Raw genomic sequence first — 16,074 nt, forward strand, 5'->3', positions numbered from 1 at the left:
GGGAAACATCAATGTGAGAGAGACACATTGATTGGTTGCCTCCTGCAGCCGCCCCTAGCATGCAACCTAGGTATGTGCCCTTGACTGGAATTGAACCGGGGGCCCTTCAGTCCTCAGGCTGACACTCTATTGACCCAAACCATCTAGGGTTGACCTTTCTTAGGTGCTAGTAGACACATAGTTGAACAGGATACTTTCAGGAAGTTCTGTTTTTCTAAGGGGAAAAGACAGCAAACAGAATACAAATAAAAATATAAAATAAATTGAGGTGATGAGTGGTCAAAAGGAAAAAAGGAGAGGGAGGAGAGAATATATGTTGGGTGTGGGACTACAAAGAGGGTTATTATGGAAAGTCTCTTTGAGGATGAGACCTTGGAGTTGCTGAGAACAGTTGTCTAGTTTGTTCCCAGGACTTGGGTGCTCTGTCCAAGTCCTATGTGCTTGTGAAGGTAATTCTGCCAAGTCACATTGTCCCTGGGAACAAGAGTTCAGTAATCTGGGGACAGAGAAGGTGCTCTAAGTAGAGGGGAACAGTAAATGAAGGCCTCTGAGGGACACAAGCTTGGCGTGTGGATGGAGTTATTAAGCCAGCCTCTGTGTCTAGAGCGGAGAGTATCAGAGAGAAGCAGAGAGGTAGGCAGGGGCCTCATGATGTGTGGTCTTGTTGGAGGATCCTGTTATTTCAGAGGCAGACGTTGAGGATAGTTGAGTCCTGGTGTTTAGGGAAATATCTTGCAGAATACTGTACATTCCACAGTTTTTGCTCACCTTCTAACCAGAGACCTTTCTTTCTGCCCTCATCAACGTTAGTGTTTCAAACCACTCCAAGCAGAACCTGATGACCGTGGCAAATTTGGGAGTGGTGTTTGGACCAACTCTGATGAGGCCACAGGAAGAAACTGTTGCTGCCATCATGGACTTGAAGTTCCAGAACATTGTTGTGGAAATCTTAATTGAAAACCATGAAAAGGTAAAACCATATTAATATTTTTTCCTTAAAGGAATTGCTGTATTTGGCTTGTCAATTTGTGATGTAAAAGTATTTCCTTCTTTCTCTTTTTAAATTTGTCATGATGATGAGCTTGGTTCTGAGAAATTTGCATTGAGCTTCTCTCTTCTGATGGAGCTTCATAAATCGGGAGCCTGCTGGGTCTTCTGTTATCTAACTGGCTTAAGGAGGAAATATTTAACACCGTTGCAAATGGATATTGGCCCTGCAGTTGTGACTGTTCAGGGTTCTTTTTTTCTATTTTTATTTTTTCCTTTCCTGCCTTCATTCCTATCTCAAATTCTAGTTCCATGACACAAGGATAATATTTTTGTTGATCTGTGTCACACTCTCCCCAGAGATGCGCACATAACTCCCCTCTACCCCAAGCATGTTCACAATTTCAGGGGGTTCACATGTATCTCCGAATCTGGGGAACCCCAGGTTAAGAATCTCTAATTTAAAAGGAATAATCTCTTAGGTGACTCAGCTTGTTACTTGTTCTATATAATCAAGGGGAATACATGCTTTTTCAAAATACAATAGACTCTTTCAAGGACCTTTAGACTTCTTTTTCTCATTCTGTCACTTACAGATCAGGACCTTGCTGATCATTTTTCCTCCAAGACAACTGTTAAAATTCTTGCTTATTCATTTGTTCATTAAAAGTTTTTAGAAAATTTGACATTGCATTATATGCCAAGCATGTATTCGGTGCGGGGATGCGAAGAGGAACATCACAGCCCTTGATGGAAAGCAGGTCACAGTCTGGGGTTGGGAAGCCTGTTTAAGGGCTTGTATCCTATGGCATCATCCCTGTCTAACATACTATATAATTCACTTACCTATTTCCTTAGTTGTTATCTATTTCTCCCTGCTCGATCCTGAGGGCAGAGATCTTTTTTGTACACTTAGAATAAAACTGGTACATATCTGAAGCTCAGTTCATATTTATTGGATTAATTCATGAGCTCAATAAATTTCGAGGGGGTTAGAAAAGTGGGAAAGGGGCGATCAGACAGAGGTGTGGCCCCTCGGAGCAGAGCATTGAAGGAGCATTTCTTGGGTCCTTGTTGCATTTGCTCTTTGCTAAAACAAGTCTAGCTTGTGCTAGTGTTGGTTCCCACTGAAAAGCTTGAAAGCTGGTCACAGGTAAAGCTGGTTACCAGCATAGTAAAAGCAACGTGTTTATGGGAAGTTAGTGCGGTGAGTGTGTGTGTGTGTGGTTAGTAGCTAATGGTGAATTTATGTCTCCTTTTATGTTCCTGTCAAACTGTCCTTGAACCTCATTAGTGTGCACTCAGCTATCCAGACAGCTTCATGGAATGGTGGCTACTGTTCAGTTTTTGAAAAAGAAATAATTGGACTACAGGCTTTACAACAGTGTTTAGTAATGCGACTATCATTAGATCGACTCCCAATTAGGAAACTTTCATCCCATTTGTTTGAGAAAACACTGGCCCTGGACTTGCTCTCAGATAGAAGAATCTCCGTGGAGTGCTATGGCTTCCTATTTTCTTGTCTCATTTGAAGCTGGGAAGATAAGTGCATGATTCTTCTGCTGGGAAGTAGACAGTGCAGGTTCCACCTTGTTAACAAATCTACGAGGAATTTCCAAGTGGTTGCTGAGCCAATGATAATAGCTACAACAGATGAAACCAGACCCATTCTCAGAGATGGAGCTTTGCACAGCTAAGTAGAGAGAGGGTTTTCAGTTTCCCCCTCTCCCGTTCTGTGGCCAGGCTAGATAATGCTATGGATACACAACCTGTACAATTGAAGCACTGAGGTTTCCTACCAAGAAGGTAGGCAGGGGGATACTGAGTTTCAGATTATTTGCTGAGTGCATGGGGTTAGGGTGGAAACACAGAGTTGCTTGGTGTGCAGGGAGGCAAGAGCAGTTCGCTGGATTAGTTACTATTTCTGAGAAAGTAGTTCCCCATAATATCATCTTTCTTCTCCAGTTTCATCCTTGTCTCGTTTCATTCTTACTCCCAGCTCTTTATCCTGCTTGGCTGGGCTTCACTTGAGAGTTGAGGCTCTGCGAGGAGGAGGAATATTTTTGCTGACGAGGGTGGTCGTGCAGGAGAACTTCATATGGATGTCTGTACCCATGTGAGCCACAGGTTGCCTTGACAACAGATGCCACCCAAAGCCTTGAACATGGTGTGGGAGAGCTAGAGATTCTTGTAGTATATGATTGAGAATGAAAAGAAAGAGAGGAGGTAAGGATAGGGGAGGTAAAAAAGAATTGTCTAGCGAGGAAGGAAAAAGTTCTAATACAGAAAGGAAGGGAAACTAGAAAGGAAATGGAGAGACCCAGGTAGTGTCTATGAAGGAAAAATAATGGAAAGATGTATTCTTTTCCTGTCATGTTTACTCCGTTGGAATGTGAAAAATGTTGACTGACTAGGAAAGTCACTAAAGTAGAAGAAGAAACTTTCAACATGTAATGAAAGCAAGACAGATTTGGCTTCATTTTGGAGTTAGAAAAGGACCCCTAGTGAATCTGCTTTGGAGATCACATTTAATTCCAGCCTCTTTGCCGTTTTCATAAAATTCATATGGACTTTATAGGAAACTTAACCCATATGTTTTGGCTTCATTTCCACATAATACATGAAGATGTTGTTTTAAAAGGTGTGTTTGTGGGCCAAAAATATTATCAAGGTCTTCTCTTCCCTTGTAAACCAGAAAATTGTATTTCCCAGGTGGAAAGGGGTACTGGGAAATTCACAAGGAATTTCAAGCGAGGGTTGTGCCTTAGAATTTGTGAACTGTGCATGCATTTTGTCCTCAAAGTGTACGTGTTATGGATTCGTTCAGTACAGTGCCAGCTTTGAGTCAGCCATGAGCTTTGGGGGAAGGAGGACCATGAGTCCAGTAGGGGAAAGAAGAAATGTCCAACAGTAACTCCAAGAGATGGCAGAGAATAAGAGTAGAGAGACAGAGAGAAGCTGAATAGACTTTCGATGGATTCCATCCCGGTGTGGGGGATTGGAAAGTGTCTTGAATAATGGTGTGTTGTTTTGGAATGAAGTTAGAATAGGTGGAGGTATTTTAAGAGGACATTTCAGGTACGGGGGGATCATGTAATCAGAAAAGCACAGAAAGTGGGTGTTTGTTCTGCAAAAGTGGCTCCTGTTGGAACCTGGGTGAGTGGTGCGGGGTGAGACTGGAGAGTCAGGCCAGGTGCAGGGAGGTTGAGAATGCCACCCAAGGATGTTTGGGCTTAGTTTTATAGGGACCAGGGCCTCTCGTGGTTTTCAGGTCACCTGCTTCAGGAAGCTTAGTTTGGCAGCAAGGTTTGCGGTAGGAAGTAGAGGAATAAAAGACCAGGAGGCATCACATGGTGCAGATTAAGGCCCAGTGTGAGAGCGGGAGTTACAGCTGGAGAGCATCATTCTGTGAGGGGGACCAGTCAGCATCCAGGGCCTGGATTTGTGGGGCTTCTCAGAGGACGGACTTTTAAGTGATGCTGAGGACTCGATCCGGGGGAGTATTAGTGCCATTAATAATAATAGGAAAGAAAAAATGGGTACGAGTGAGTTCACTTTATAAGAAGCTGAATTTTAGTTGTGGTCTGATGTCCAGCAGACAGTTGGAGGCATGGGGCTCAGCCTTGTGAGAATTTAGTGGTAGAAAGTGTAACATAAAAATAAAGAGACATGAGATTGACATGTGAGAGTATTAATGGATGTTCATTGCATTATATACTTTTAATCTAATACATAGTGTTTATCTCACATGCATATAAATACACACTTAAAAAATATATTTAAAAATATATATTAAAATATATACAATTCCCATGGCACATATGTTTCACAGTATTTTTATGTACGTACAACGTTCTTATTACATGTGTTATCCTTTTATGCATATGAGACGACTGAAGGGTGAGAGATTAACTTGTTCACAGGCACATAGCTAGTAAGTGGAAATGCCTGTGTTGGAACTAAGAGTTGTTGCACCCCAAAGTCTTTGCTTTCCATCACTAGAAGGTAAGAATAATATACTTTAGAAACATCGAGATTTTACTATTAAAAGTGGAGCCAGAAGCAACGCAGGCAAGTTCACTGTCAGGTTGTTGAGGGACATTGTCAGTGATGCCAGATGTTGTCACGGGATGGGAGGATCTGAGGACTGGGAGATGGCACATGTTCTTTCCAAGAGTGAAATGTCTGCAGAGAGCCAAGGGCTGAAGTCAACTTTGAAGGGCTTCAGTGAGTGTTAAGGACTGGGCAGTAATGAGTCTAGATCAGCGGTTCTCAACCTGTGGGTCGCGACCCCTTTGGCGGTCAAACGACCCTTTCACAGGGGTCGCCTAAGACCATCCTGCATATCAGATATTTACATTACGATTCATAACAGTAGCAACATTACAGTTATGAAGTAGCAACGAAAATAATTTTGTGGTTGGTCACAACATGAGGAACTGTATTTAAAGGGCCAGAAGGTTGAGAACCACTGGTCTAGATGCTTTTCCCCCATATGACAGAAAAATATTCAGGAAAAAGAGTCAGAATCGACGCGATAGGGAAGGAAGAACAGAGTAGGACATGAGTTGCATATAGCTTGCTAATCTCATATTCGAATGACCTGTTAGCTGATAGCTATAAAGTGTCACTTCCCCAGTCCATGAAGGCCCTTGAAAATTCCATGAACATTTGCGAAATATCAAGGAATCATTAATATCAGGGTCATTTTCTTTTAATATCTGCCTTATGTCAATACTTAAATTGGCAGTTTATATAAAGTAAGGCATACAATGTTCCCAACCAAATCGCTTTATGTAATACACATAATAATATAATTACAATCCAGATTATATTTATTTTCAGTGCACTATGCCATATGTGGAATTCTGGGATGATCTTAGCTTTGAATGGTCTTCGGTACGTTCTGATATCATTGATTGTCTGAGGGCCTGTGGGTCATATGTTTTCTAGCCTTTATTACAGTGTCTGTGGGCCACAAGGTGCCGAGGGACAATCACATTTTGTCTACATAAACCTTTTCCTCAATGAGGAGTCTAATAACTTTGTCAAAAGGAGCATTTTAGGCTTTGAGCTGGGCTCCCTGGTCCGTCTCATTTTTCCTGGTGTGAAAGTGGAGGCCAGTTCCTGATGACCATGCTTTGTGGAAGAGGCCGATGCCATACTTCTGCGCCAGGGCTTCTTTTCGCTTTCAGAAAGAGTGGAATGGAGGTGGGAAGGGGAGAGAGAGAGAAACATCAGTGTGAGAGAGACACATCGATTGGTTGCCTCCCACATGCACCTGGGGATAGAACCTACAACCCAGGTTCGTGCCCTTGACTGGGAATTAAACCTGAGACCCTTTGGTGCCTGGGCTGACACACTAACCATTGAGCAGTGCTAGCCAGGGCCTCCACAGCTTCCTGTCACATGTGGCCAAGTCCTTGTCCTTGAAGAGCCAGTGCCCTCTGGTCATAGAAGAGCCTAGAAAGAGTAAAGGTGAGACGGGCATGTGTGTTTCCCCACAGATGTCCAGTGCCATCGCCATACTATTAAATTACAGGCACTGGAAGAAGAGTATCAATGGTGCTGTGCATTACTCTTGTTAACCTTGGGACCACCTTTCTGATCTGTGACCACTTGTCTTTGCCAAGAGCTAGAAGGGTGCATCCCTGCCCCCAGGTTCAATGGTGGAATGGATTCCCTGTTCAGTCCCAGCTTGTAGTCCAGCAGTGGCCACATGTGGACCCTGATTGACACTGGGCAGCCCACTTCTCCATTTTCATTGCTGCAAAAACAACACACATCCTCACCCTCTTCTGTCACTTGGTCGTCCTGTAATGAAAAGCTGGCCCAAGTGAGTAGTATGCAAAATTTTCCTTCTTCCAGTACCAGGAACCTCCCAGTCTTAGAAGGTGCTTATCATTTAATGGGAAATAGAAATCTCTTTAAAAAAAACAAACCAGCCTAAATGCTTCCTGATTTAGCTTTGCTGGCCCTGGGTTGCTAGGCAGCATCAGTTTTCAGAGAGAAAAATAAATGTCTTAAACACAAGCAACACAATAAAACTCCAAAGTTTACTCAAAGCTTTATGTTTGCCTGAGTAGTGACTGTTCATTGTAGAAGTCAAGACCAGAATATTTGACAGATTTTCAGAGGGTGTTTTTTGTTTTCTTCTTCTTCCAGTTTTTATGAATGTTGGCCTCCTTGACATAGCCACGAAAATTTACTTTCTATTCGATTTTTTTTTTTTTTTCTCAGCAGGGCCTTGCCTTTTCTAGAGTGTTTAAGAAGAAGCTTTAAAAGCACAGAAAACTTGGTGTCATCCTCTCTGCATCTTTTCAGGAGAGTCAGAAAGTAACAAAGACATTGTCTTCCGAATTCTGCTCTTTTCATGAGCGACAACATAGGAAGTCTCGGCTTTGTGCTTTTGTGTATCTCTGTAGAGGGTAGATAGTATTTTCCCCGGGAACAGGAGTGGTTTGATAAGAGAAAATTTGGGAGACAAAGATCTTTCCCCCTGCAGTGCTTTTGTGTCCAGTATGGAGAAAGCATCGGGACTGTCTCAAGAAAAATGAGGAGCTGCAGTATAGAAGATTGGAATAGATTTATTCTTTGTTATCTAAGGGCGCATACTCGGTACAAGTTAGCATAACTTGCCAGGAAATGTGTTTCTGATTCAGTAGAAGGAAGGACTTCATAATATTTTTTTTAATAATGAGAATGTGTTCATGCTAGAGTTGGGACTGAGGTGTTAGAGGAAAGCTAGCAGACCTCTGAGGTCTGATCCATGCTGAAGTTCTCCGCCAAAGTCTCTGGGAATGCAAAGCTGCAAAGACAGAGCGAAGCTCAGTGCTTGGAGCTTGGCACTCAGTGTTCACAGAATTAAAAATGAGGAGGGATCTGGTCCTTTTGTGCATACGCCTCATTTCTGAGATGCATCTCTTCTAGGTTCACCCAGCCGGTAAATGGCAGTGCTGGGATGCAAACCCAGGGCTGTCTGGCTCTGGAGGTGGAGCTGATAAGCCTTAGACTATAAATGGCTGTAAGTGGAAGGCTTCTGTCTTCACAGCCACTGTCTAATAGCCCGGACCACTATATTGTCATCCTCAGAGATAGCAGATCTGGAATATATGTAGATTGCACTGAGTCACCCAAAATAAAATATTTTTTTCAGAAATTGAAAATTACACCAACTAGTATAAGTGGGACAATAGAAACAGGATGTAGCATCACTTCAGTATTATGTAGAATGATTTTTTTCTGACTGTAAGCCAGAGTATTAAAGATAAACTACATGCTTTTAGCAAAAACCTTGGAATTAAAAATGATGTAAGTTTATATTAATATAATACGTATACCATTGAAGCCTACACATTGATAATTTGCATCAGATTAGGATTCTTGCAGAGAAAACATTTTTTTCTTTTCCTGGGAAGATGTCCTGCTACTTTGCAGACAGACAGGGCTGGGAGAAGGGTATTTTCTAGACTCTGAACTCACGGCCTCTTCCCCTTTTCCCTCTCCTCCCCCCCTGCCCCCCCATCGGTAGCATCCCATGTCATTTAGTACAAACATGTCCTAGCAGACAGCCCAGCCCCCCTGAGAACTGCTCACTGGGGAAATGGACCCTCCAGCATGTCCACTCCCCTTAGATCTGCTGATCAGAGGCAGCTAAAATATAAGAATAGTCTCTTCTAGAGATTTGAATCGGGATGTGGAGAAACCCAGCCACTTACTCTGAGATTGTCCCCAGACTAGGGGCTGAAGAACCCCCTGCAGTGGGTCAGGTGGGACAGAGCAGAGGGGCGGGGAGCCAGTGCCCAGGGAGGATTCGAAAATGCAGAAGTGAGAAATGGAGAGTTGCTGGTTGATTGTCGATGGCCTCGACTTACTAATTTGGAGCAGTCTTGACTCTTTTCACTTCCTGCTCATTTCCTTTTAATAACTCCATTTTTACTTATGTCAACTTGGTAATGTTTTGATTGCAACCAAATCATTTTTGGACAGTGTGAGAAAAGACAGAGTATAAAGTACCTGCAATTTGATAAATTGACAGATACAGTTTCTGCACTGTCTGAGTTAACTCCGTTAAGTTTCTATTTCAGTGTATCCTGCATGTCCGTATAAGGCTGGCTGCTTCCTAGGCCCAGTTCTTAGGCAAATAGATTGAGTATGTATGAGCAACATAATTTTAGATGAAACTGGGCTTTTAAGGTCACCCAAACCGGAACCTGTGGCTGTATTCCATAGTTTTATGACTAGAATTACTTTAACTTTCTTCTTCAGTTTTCTCTTCACAGGCCAGAAATGGCTTTTTCTCTCAACTTTCACATAATTTCTTTTTTCTAGATAATTGTTTCCTATCTCTTCGTTTCCAGTTGGATATATCCATTTCACCCCCCACTGCATTCTCCCACGTCTCCTGGCTGGGTGATCCACTGGGTTGCCCTTCAGTTAGCAGTTAGCATTTTAAGAGTCCACTCCTGCATCTGACATCCTTTTCCCCTATCCAGAGCCATAACTTTGAAGCTTTATTTCATTAGGACTCACTTTGAAAATTTAATGATCAGGCCGGTTGGCCGGCTGCAGTGCACGTCATAGCGACTGGTTGTTCCCATCATTCCAGTCGCTTGGCTTTTATATATATATACTAGAGGCCCAGTGCATGAAATTCATGCATGGGTAGGGTCCCTAAGTGGCTGCCAGCTGCTGGCCGGGGCCTCCCTTTATTCTATGTTGCCCCTGGTGGTCAGCGCACGTCATAGCAAGCTGTTGAGCTCCCAGTAGGTCGAACTTCTTCCTGAGGGGACAATTTGCATATTAGGCTTTTATATATAGACTAGAGGCCCGGTGCACAAAAATTTGTGCACTGGTGGTGGGGGGGGGTGAGGGTGGGGAGTGGTGTCCCTCAGTGCCACTTGTGCCCTCTCACAGTCTGGGACCCCTCGGGAGATAACCACCTGCTGGCTTAGGCACGCTCCCCGGGTGGCAGATGGCAGGCCCGATCCCTAGGTGCCTGCCCCACCTACCCGGGTCGCGCACAGGGCAGGGCCAATCAGGGGGTTGGGGCGCTGCCCCCAGTTGCACACAGGGCAGGGTCGATCGGGGGGTTGGGGCCCCGCCCCGGTCACGCACAGGGCAGGGTCGATCAGGGGGTTGGGGCCCCACCCCGGTCACGCACAGGGCAGGACGGATCTGGGGATTGGGGCCCCGCCCCGGGTCGCACACGAGACACCTAGGTGGGCCGGCGGATCACTGCTGCCCTGCCCGGCCGCCCCAGGTCTGGTCACACATGTGACCCCCCCGCCCAGGATCGCAGCTAGCAGGCCTGGATGGTGGCAGGGCAGGCGAGATGGCGCTGTCCCGCCCTGCCTGCAGTATGCAAATTAGCCGCCATCTTTGTTGGTTAATTTGCATATATGCTGATTAGCCAATGGGAGGCATAGTGAAGGTGCAGTCAATTACCATGTTTGTCTATTATTAGATAGGATACTAGAGGCCCGGTGCACCAAAATTTGTGCACTCGGGGGGGAAGGGGGGTTCCTCAGCCCAGCCTGTGCCCTCTTGCAGTCTGGGACCCCTCGGGAGATAACGACCTGCTAGCTTAGGCCTACTCCCGGGTGGCAGAGGGCAGGCCCAATCCCTAGGTGCAGCCCCTGGTCGGGCTCAGAGCAGGGCCGATTGGGGAGTTGGGGTGCTGCACCCTTTCACACACAGAGCCGCAGGGCGATCAGGGCGTTGGGGAGCTCCCCCCTATCAGGCACAGAGCAGGGCCAATCAGGTGGTTGGGGCGCCTTCCCCTGTCAGGAACAAAGCAGGGCCAATAGGGAGGTTGTGGCCCCGCCCCCTGTCACACACAGAGCTGCAGGGCGATCAGGGGGTTTGGGCGCTGCCCCGTCACACTGATCCCGGTGCCGGGAGGCCTCGCGGCTCCGCTGATCCCGGTGCTGGGAGGCATATTACCCTTTTACTATATAGAATAGAGGCCTGGTGCATGGGTGGGGGCTGGCTAGTTTGCCCTGAAGGGTGTCCTGGATCAGGGTGGGGGTCCCCACTGGGGTGCCTGGCCAGCCTGGATGAGGGGATGATGGCTGTTTGCAGCTGGTCACACACCCTTCAGGGTGGGGGTCCCCACTGGGGTGCCTGGCCAGTCTAGGTGAGGGGCTGAGGGCTGTTTTCAGGCTGGAACTGAAGCTCCCAACTGCTCCTTTTTTTCTTTTTTATTCTGGGCCAGCTTTAGCCTGGCTCCAGCTCTGAGGCCTCAGCTCCTGAAAGCAGGTATCTGGTTTGTTTAGATTCTATAATCGAAACTCTGTTTCAACTCCAGCTCTGAGATCCCAGCTCGCTGAAAGCTGGTTTCTGGGGTTTTGTTTAGCTTCTATATTTGTTACAATGTTTCAGACTGCAGGCTCAGAGGCCGGCAAGGCAGGAGGGGAACGTTGGAGACCTCTGTCACTGAAGCAAGCAAGCCTCATGTTCAGTTTAAGCTGCCTGGCTGCCGGCCGCCATCTTGGCTGGCAGTTAATTTGCATATCGCCCTGATTAGTCAATGGGAAGGGTAGCGGTCGTACGCTAATTACCATGTTTCTCTTTTATTAGATAGGATATTTTCTATTTTAGTTTAGTATCTTAGGTGGTCATACTAAAAGTATCCCCTAATACACTAATATGTAGCAATTTAGGGGAAGTGTTTCATTTTTTAAAAATATATATATTTTTATTGATTTCAGAGAGGAAGGGAGAGATAGAAACATCAATGATGAGAGAATCTTTGATTGGCTGCCTCATGCACACCCCCTATTGCCTGCAACCTGGGCATGTGCCCAGACTGGGAATGGAACTGTGACCTCCTGGTTCATACATCAACACTCAACCAATGAGCAACACCAGTCAGGCTGATTTTTTATTTTTGTTCCTGTCCCGGATCTTCTCTTGATTTGTCAATCTTTATGCAGTATTGTGTGTTCTTGTTACCATAGAGATACAATAAGGCCTCACTTAACTAGAAGTGCAATGACATAAGGAAACCAGTTTTAACATGGGCTAACTGATATAAGCAGAGTTAAGTCCTTATAGCATTTCCTCAAAGTTATAATAAACATTATTTGAAGACCTGCTGTACAAATGCCTAGAATTTTAGAGCAGAGTAAAACCGAATGACCCAAAGCTTCCTAAGGCACTGCGCTTGTCTGGAATCTGCTTCCATATAATCTGGGAATGGAGATGAACTCAGATTGATGTGTGTGTAGGAGTTCATTATATTAGTTTTACCTCTCTGTTTCTTTCTCTCTCTCTAAATATGTATCTGAAGTTATTCTTGATAAAAGTTAAGTGATCTTTGTCATTGGCACCCTCTTTTAATGCAATTCTTAATTCAGTCAATAGACATTTGTTAAGTTGTTCCTCCATGGAACAGGCACAAAAGATTAATAAAATAAAAGCAGTCTTGCTCTTGAGAAAGTCAGTGTTTAGTGAGAAAGACAACAGTGCAAGTGTTGACAGTGGAAATCTCATCACAGGGCCTGAAGATTGTGTATTAGAGTTTGACCCCTGAGAAGCCGTTGGCTTTCTTTGTCCAAAGCCATGTGCACTTTAAAGACTTAAATGTACTTACTGGGCATCCCTTTGTGAACCAACTTCATTGTTTTTTCAGAACATACTTATCTGTTCCATTCGCAGCAGTGAGGAAGGCCTGCAGGGGGTAGAATGGATATAATTATAAAATGGAAGATCCCTTGTCCTAAGCATTGAGTATTCCAGTCTGCTTTGGGAGGAATTTCGGCAGGAGGGCTTCCTGAGCGCCTCATCTTCCAGACACTGGCCAGCTCTCGTTCACCAGAGCCAAGAATCAACCATCCAGTGCCGCGAGGGTGGGGAGCATTGGTTTGTCTGCAGTTTATAGATGAGTGCAGCAGGCCACATCTTTGGAGGGTTGAAATGAACTCTCCCAAGGTCACACAGCTTTCTTTATTCATTTACAGCCTGACTTGTTCCAAAAAGGATTTCGAGCAGTTAAGCCACACAGTGAGAAAGTTTCTTGTGGTCTTTCTACTGTCCCAAGAAAAACAAGCCCATACTTTCTTTTTTTTTAAGCTTAAACGATGCATAGTGTTTCAGTCAATATTACTACATGAATAGTTCCAAGTTTAAATTGCACAAAAGTGCTTATGTATGGCTCTGTTGGAATGTGTGGGAGTAAGAAAGGAAATCTCTATTTGATTTCATCAAGTCGGGAGCTCCACAGAGTCGAGGGAGTCGCACACGCCAGGGCCTGGTTGTGTGCACAAGGAAGTTCTTATTCATCATTGCACAGCTGGTGTGGTGTTTGTCATCAGTATTACTTATTCTTAATTACCAAAGTGCACATGGGCCACAAGCTGTCGATTGTGCCAAACCAGATCTCTAATGTGGCTGGATTCATAGATTCTGAGGAAGATTTATAATCCTCTGCAAACGGCAGTCACTCTAGACGTGTTCACATAAAGAAACAGTGCACATCAGGAACGCACACAGAATCCGGATTGTACTCTCTAGTGTATTGTTCTCAATATCTACCTTCTGTTCTCTTTAATTTGTTGCCGAACCAACTTTGCTTTTCGTATATTTTGAAAATGGAATTTATTTATAGGCTCTGTTTTTCTTCTTTTACTCAGCAGTAAGTAAAAGTGGAGACAGTGTATCTCCAGGGAAGGCTTCAAGCACTTGATTTCTCTAGAAGGTCTTTTCTGTTTAGATGTAAATGGGGGAATGACCACTGAGAGGCTTAGTCGTCATTTTCAGAATTTAATGAAGGAATTAGGTCATTTGTGCTTAATGCGCTAAAGAGCCCGGAGGAAGCTGTCCTCATTGATGGATTGATGTGGAAAGGTTCTTGTAGTTATCATTGTTTCTCCTGTTTAATCATTTGGTTCCCGTGATCCAGCAGGACTGCGTTCCTCCCATGCCCAGGGCCACAAGCACACCCACAGTGGAACTTTTTTGGAAGTCAGCTGTGGCTTTATCTAAATTCCATGTAACTTAAAAACTTTTTTTTTTTTTCTTACTTGATTTTATTATTCAGGGGAATCCAAACTGCTGTAAATTGTTTCTGATTCTTTCTTGTTTCCTGTTCTTGGCAGCTTTCCTGTTCTTTACTCTAGATCAGTGATTCTGAACCAGTGTTTATGTTTCATACCCCTTTGAGAATTTGAAAGATAATATTTTCACTTTCTGAAAAAACATAAAGGCATATGCACCATTTACAACTGACTTTTAGGCATATGCTAATTCTGAAGAGCTCAGTGAGGAACCTCTGCTTTGGTGAAATAAACTTAGGTGATATTGAAATAACTTGTAAGAATATGTGGCTCATTTACACATGTGGCGAGTGAGAGAAGGAGTGAAATTTATCAAATTACAGGTTTCTATATGTGATAGTATAGTACTTTTCAGTATGTATTTATCAGTATTATTTATTGCCATTTTCTTATCTAAAACAAATATCTCAAACATACGCTTTAAGATGGCAAAGACAGAGCTTAAAGTCTTACAGTACAAACCCAAACTGGGTTAAAATAAAAAATAAAAAAAGAAAGGTTGGTATCAGTCAATGGAGGGAAAGGCTAGAGAACAGCAAGGGATGTTTCTGAAAATGGGTACAGGCCATTTCTGGTTTACTCCTGACTGCACTTTCCACAGAGGCGGTATGGGACAGGCACATGTGCCTTCCTCAGGGATCTCCCCCCCCCCCCCCCCCGAGGGAGGTGGAGGGGTGGTGGGGCGGCCTTGGGTCAAGATGAAACTTCCACCAAGATAGAAGCTCCTCCTGACCACCCTGCTCTCCTGCCAGAGAAAGGAGACTAGCAGGAGTGTGACTCCCTCTCAGACACCCCAGGGTCAGTGATCTCCAGCAAGAAAAGTGTCTGAAAGGCCATCAAACCGAAACTGAGTTAAGGGAAGAGCTTCTGTAGGAGAGGAGGATGGGAAAAAGGAGCCCCTTAAAGGGGGGGAGTGTCATTTCCCACCTTTATAACTTCCAACTTGAGCATCTAGAAGCCATCCTCTTTCCTGGTCTGTCTTCTGCCTGGAGAATGGAAGGAAGTGGTTGCTAACTTGGCCGCCTAGGACAGAGACTCCTGGCAGGGGCTGGAACTGTGGACAGCCCAAGCAGGAGGTATGAACACAGATACGTCTTTTGGCAAAAGTACAGAGATGAGGTCAGAGACCAGGCTGAAGACAATCCTGGTGGCATCCTTGGTCCCGCCCAAACCCTTTGGTTATGGATTGAATTGTATTCCCTCAAAATCCAGAAGCTGAAGCCCTAGTCCCCAGTGTGATTCTCTTTGGAGATGGTCTTTAAAAGGGTAATTAAGGTTACATGAGGTCATAAGGTTGGGGGCCCTAGTCTGGGGGGACTGCTGTTCTTATAAAAAAAGAAAAAAGACACCAGGGATGTACATGCACAGAGGAAAGGCCATGTGCAGGCACAGAGAGAAATGTGCCATCTGCAGTCCAAGCAGAGAAGCTCAGGAGAAACCAACCCTGCCGCCACCTTAATCTAGGACTTTCATCCCCCAGAACTGTGAGAAAATAGGTATCTGTTGTTTAAGCACCTAGTTTACAGTGTTCCGTTGTGGCAGCCCTACCAGACGAAGACGTTTTCTCAGAACACTGGGCAGGCACACTGTAGTGCATCGCAGAAAACACATCCAAAACCTGGGAAGAGATTCAGGATGTCACCCTTACTGTAGTGGTGTGTACAGAAAGTGTTGACACAGCTGCCCATTGGAGACATTAGTATCATTGAAATCAGCCACTTCCAAATAATCCAGTGTGTGGTCTATGTGAATGTATTGCAACAGGAGGGGAAAAATGTAAACTGTAGTAGATGAATTTTTGGGGGGAGAAAAACTGATCTAAGGAAGAGAATAAATGAACTTATTAAAAACCATCTCCATAGAAGAACTAAATATTTATTCAGTAAAATGGGAGTTTAAAAATGAAGTGATTAAAGAGGATTTTTAAAAAAGGTGCTTGCTGAGCTAAGAGAGCAGACTGGCACCTAAAACAACATCCAAACAAATGAACAGATTAAAAACAGAAATGAATAGAGTCAAAAGTTGGAAA

General features: G+C 44.4%; 1 protein-coding gene across 5 annotated transcripts in view; it reads left to right on the top strand.

Moving 5' to 3' along the window:
- Positions 1-16,074, top strand: part of ARHGAP10 (Rho GTPase activating protein 10) — a 256,451-nt gene that overhangs the window by 184,061 nt on the left and 56,316 nt on the right. For all 5 annotated transcript variants that reach the window (XR_004968109.1, XM_036312231.1, XM_036312230.1 and 2 more), the window contains one exon: positions 811-970. Coding sequence is in view for 4 of the 5 variants with exons in the window: in XM_036312231.1 (XP_036168124.1) it covers positions 811-970 (160 nt within the window). In the remaining variant the exon portion in view is untranslated. The remainder of the gene's footprint in view (positions 1-810; positions 971-16,074) is intronic.

Source organism: Myotis myotis, unplaced genomic scaffold (assembly GCF_014108235.1).
Source record: "Myotis myotis isolate mMyoMyo1 unplaced genomic scaffold, mMyoMyo1.p scaffold_m19_p_6, whole genome shotgun sequence".
In the NCBI taxonomy this organism is placed as follows: domain Eukaryota; kingdom Metazoa; phylum Chordata; class Mammalia; order Chiroptera; family Vespertilionidae; genus Myotis; species Myotis myotis.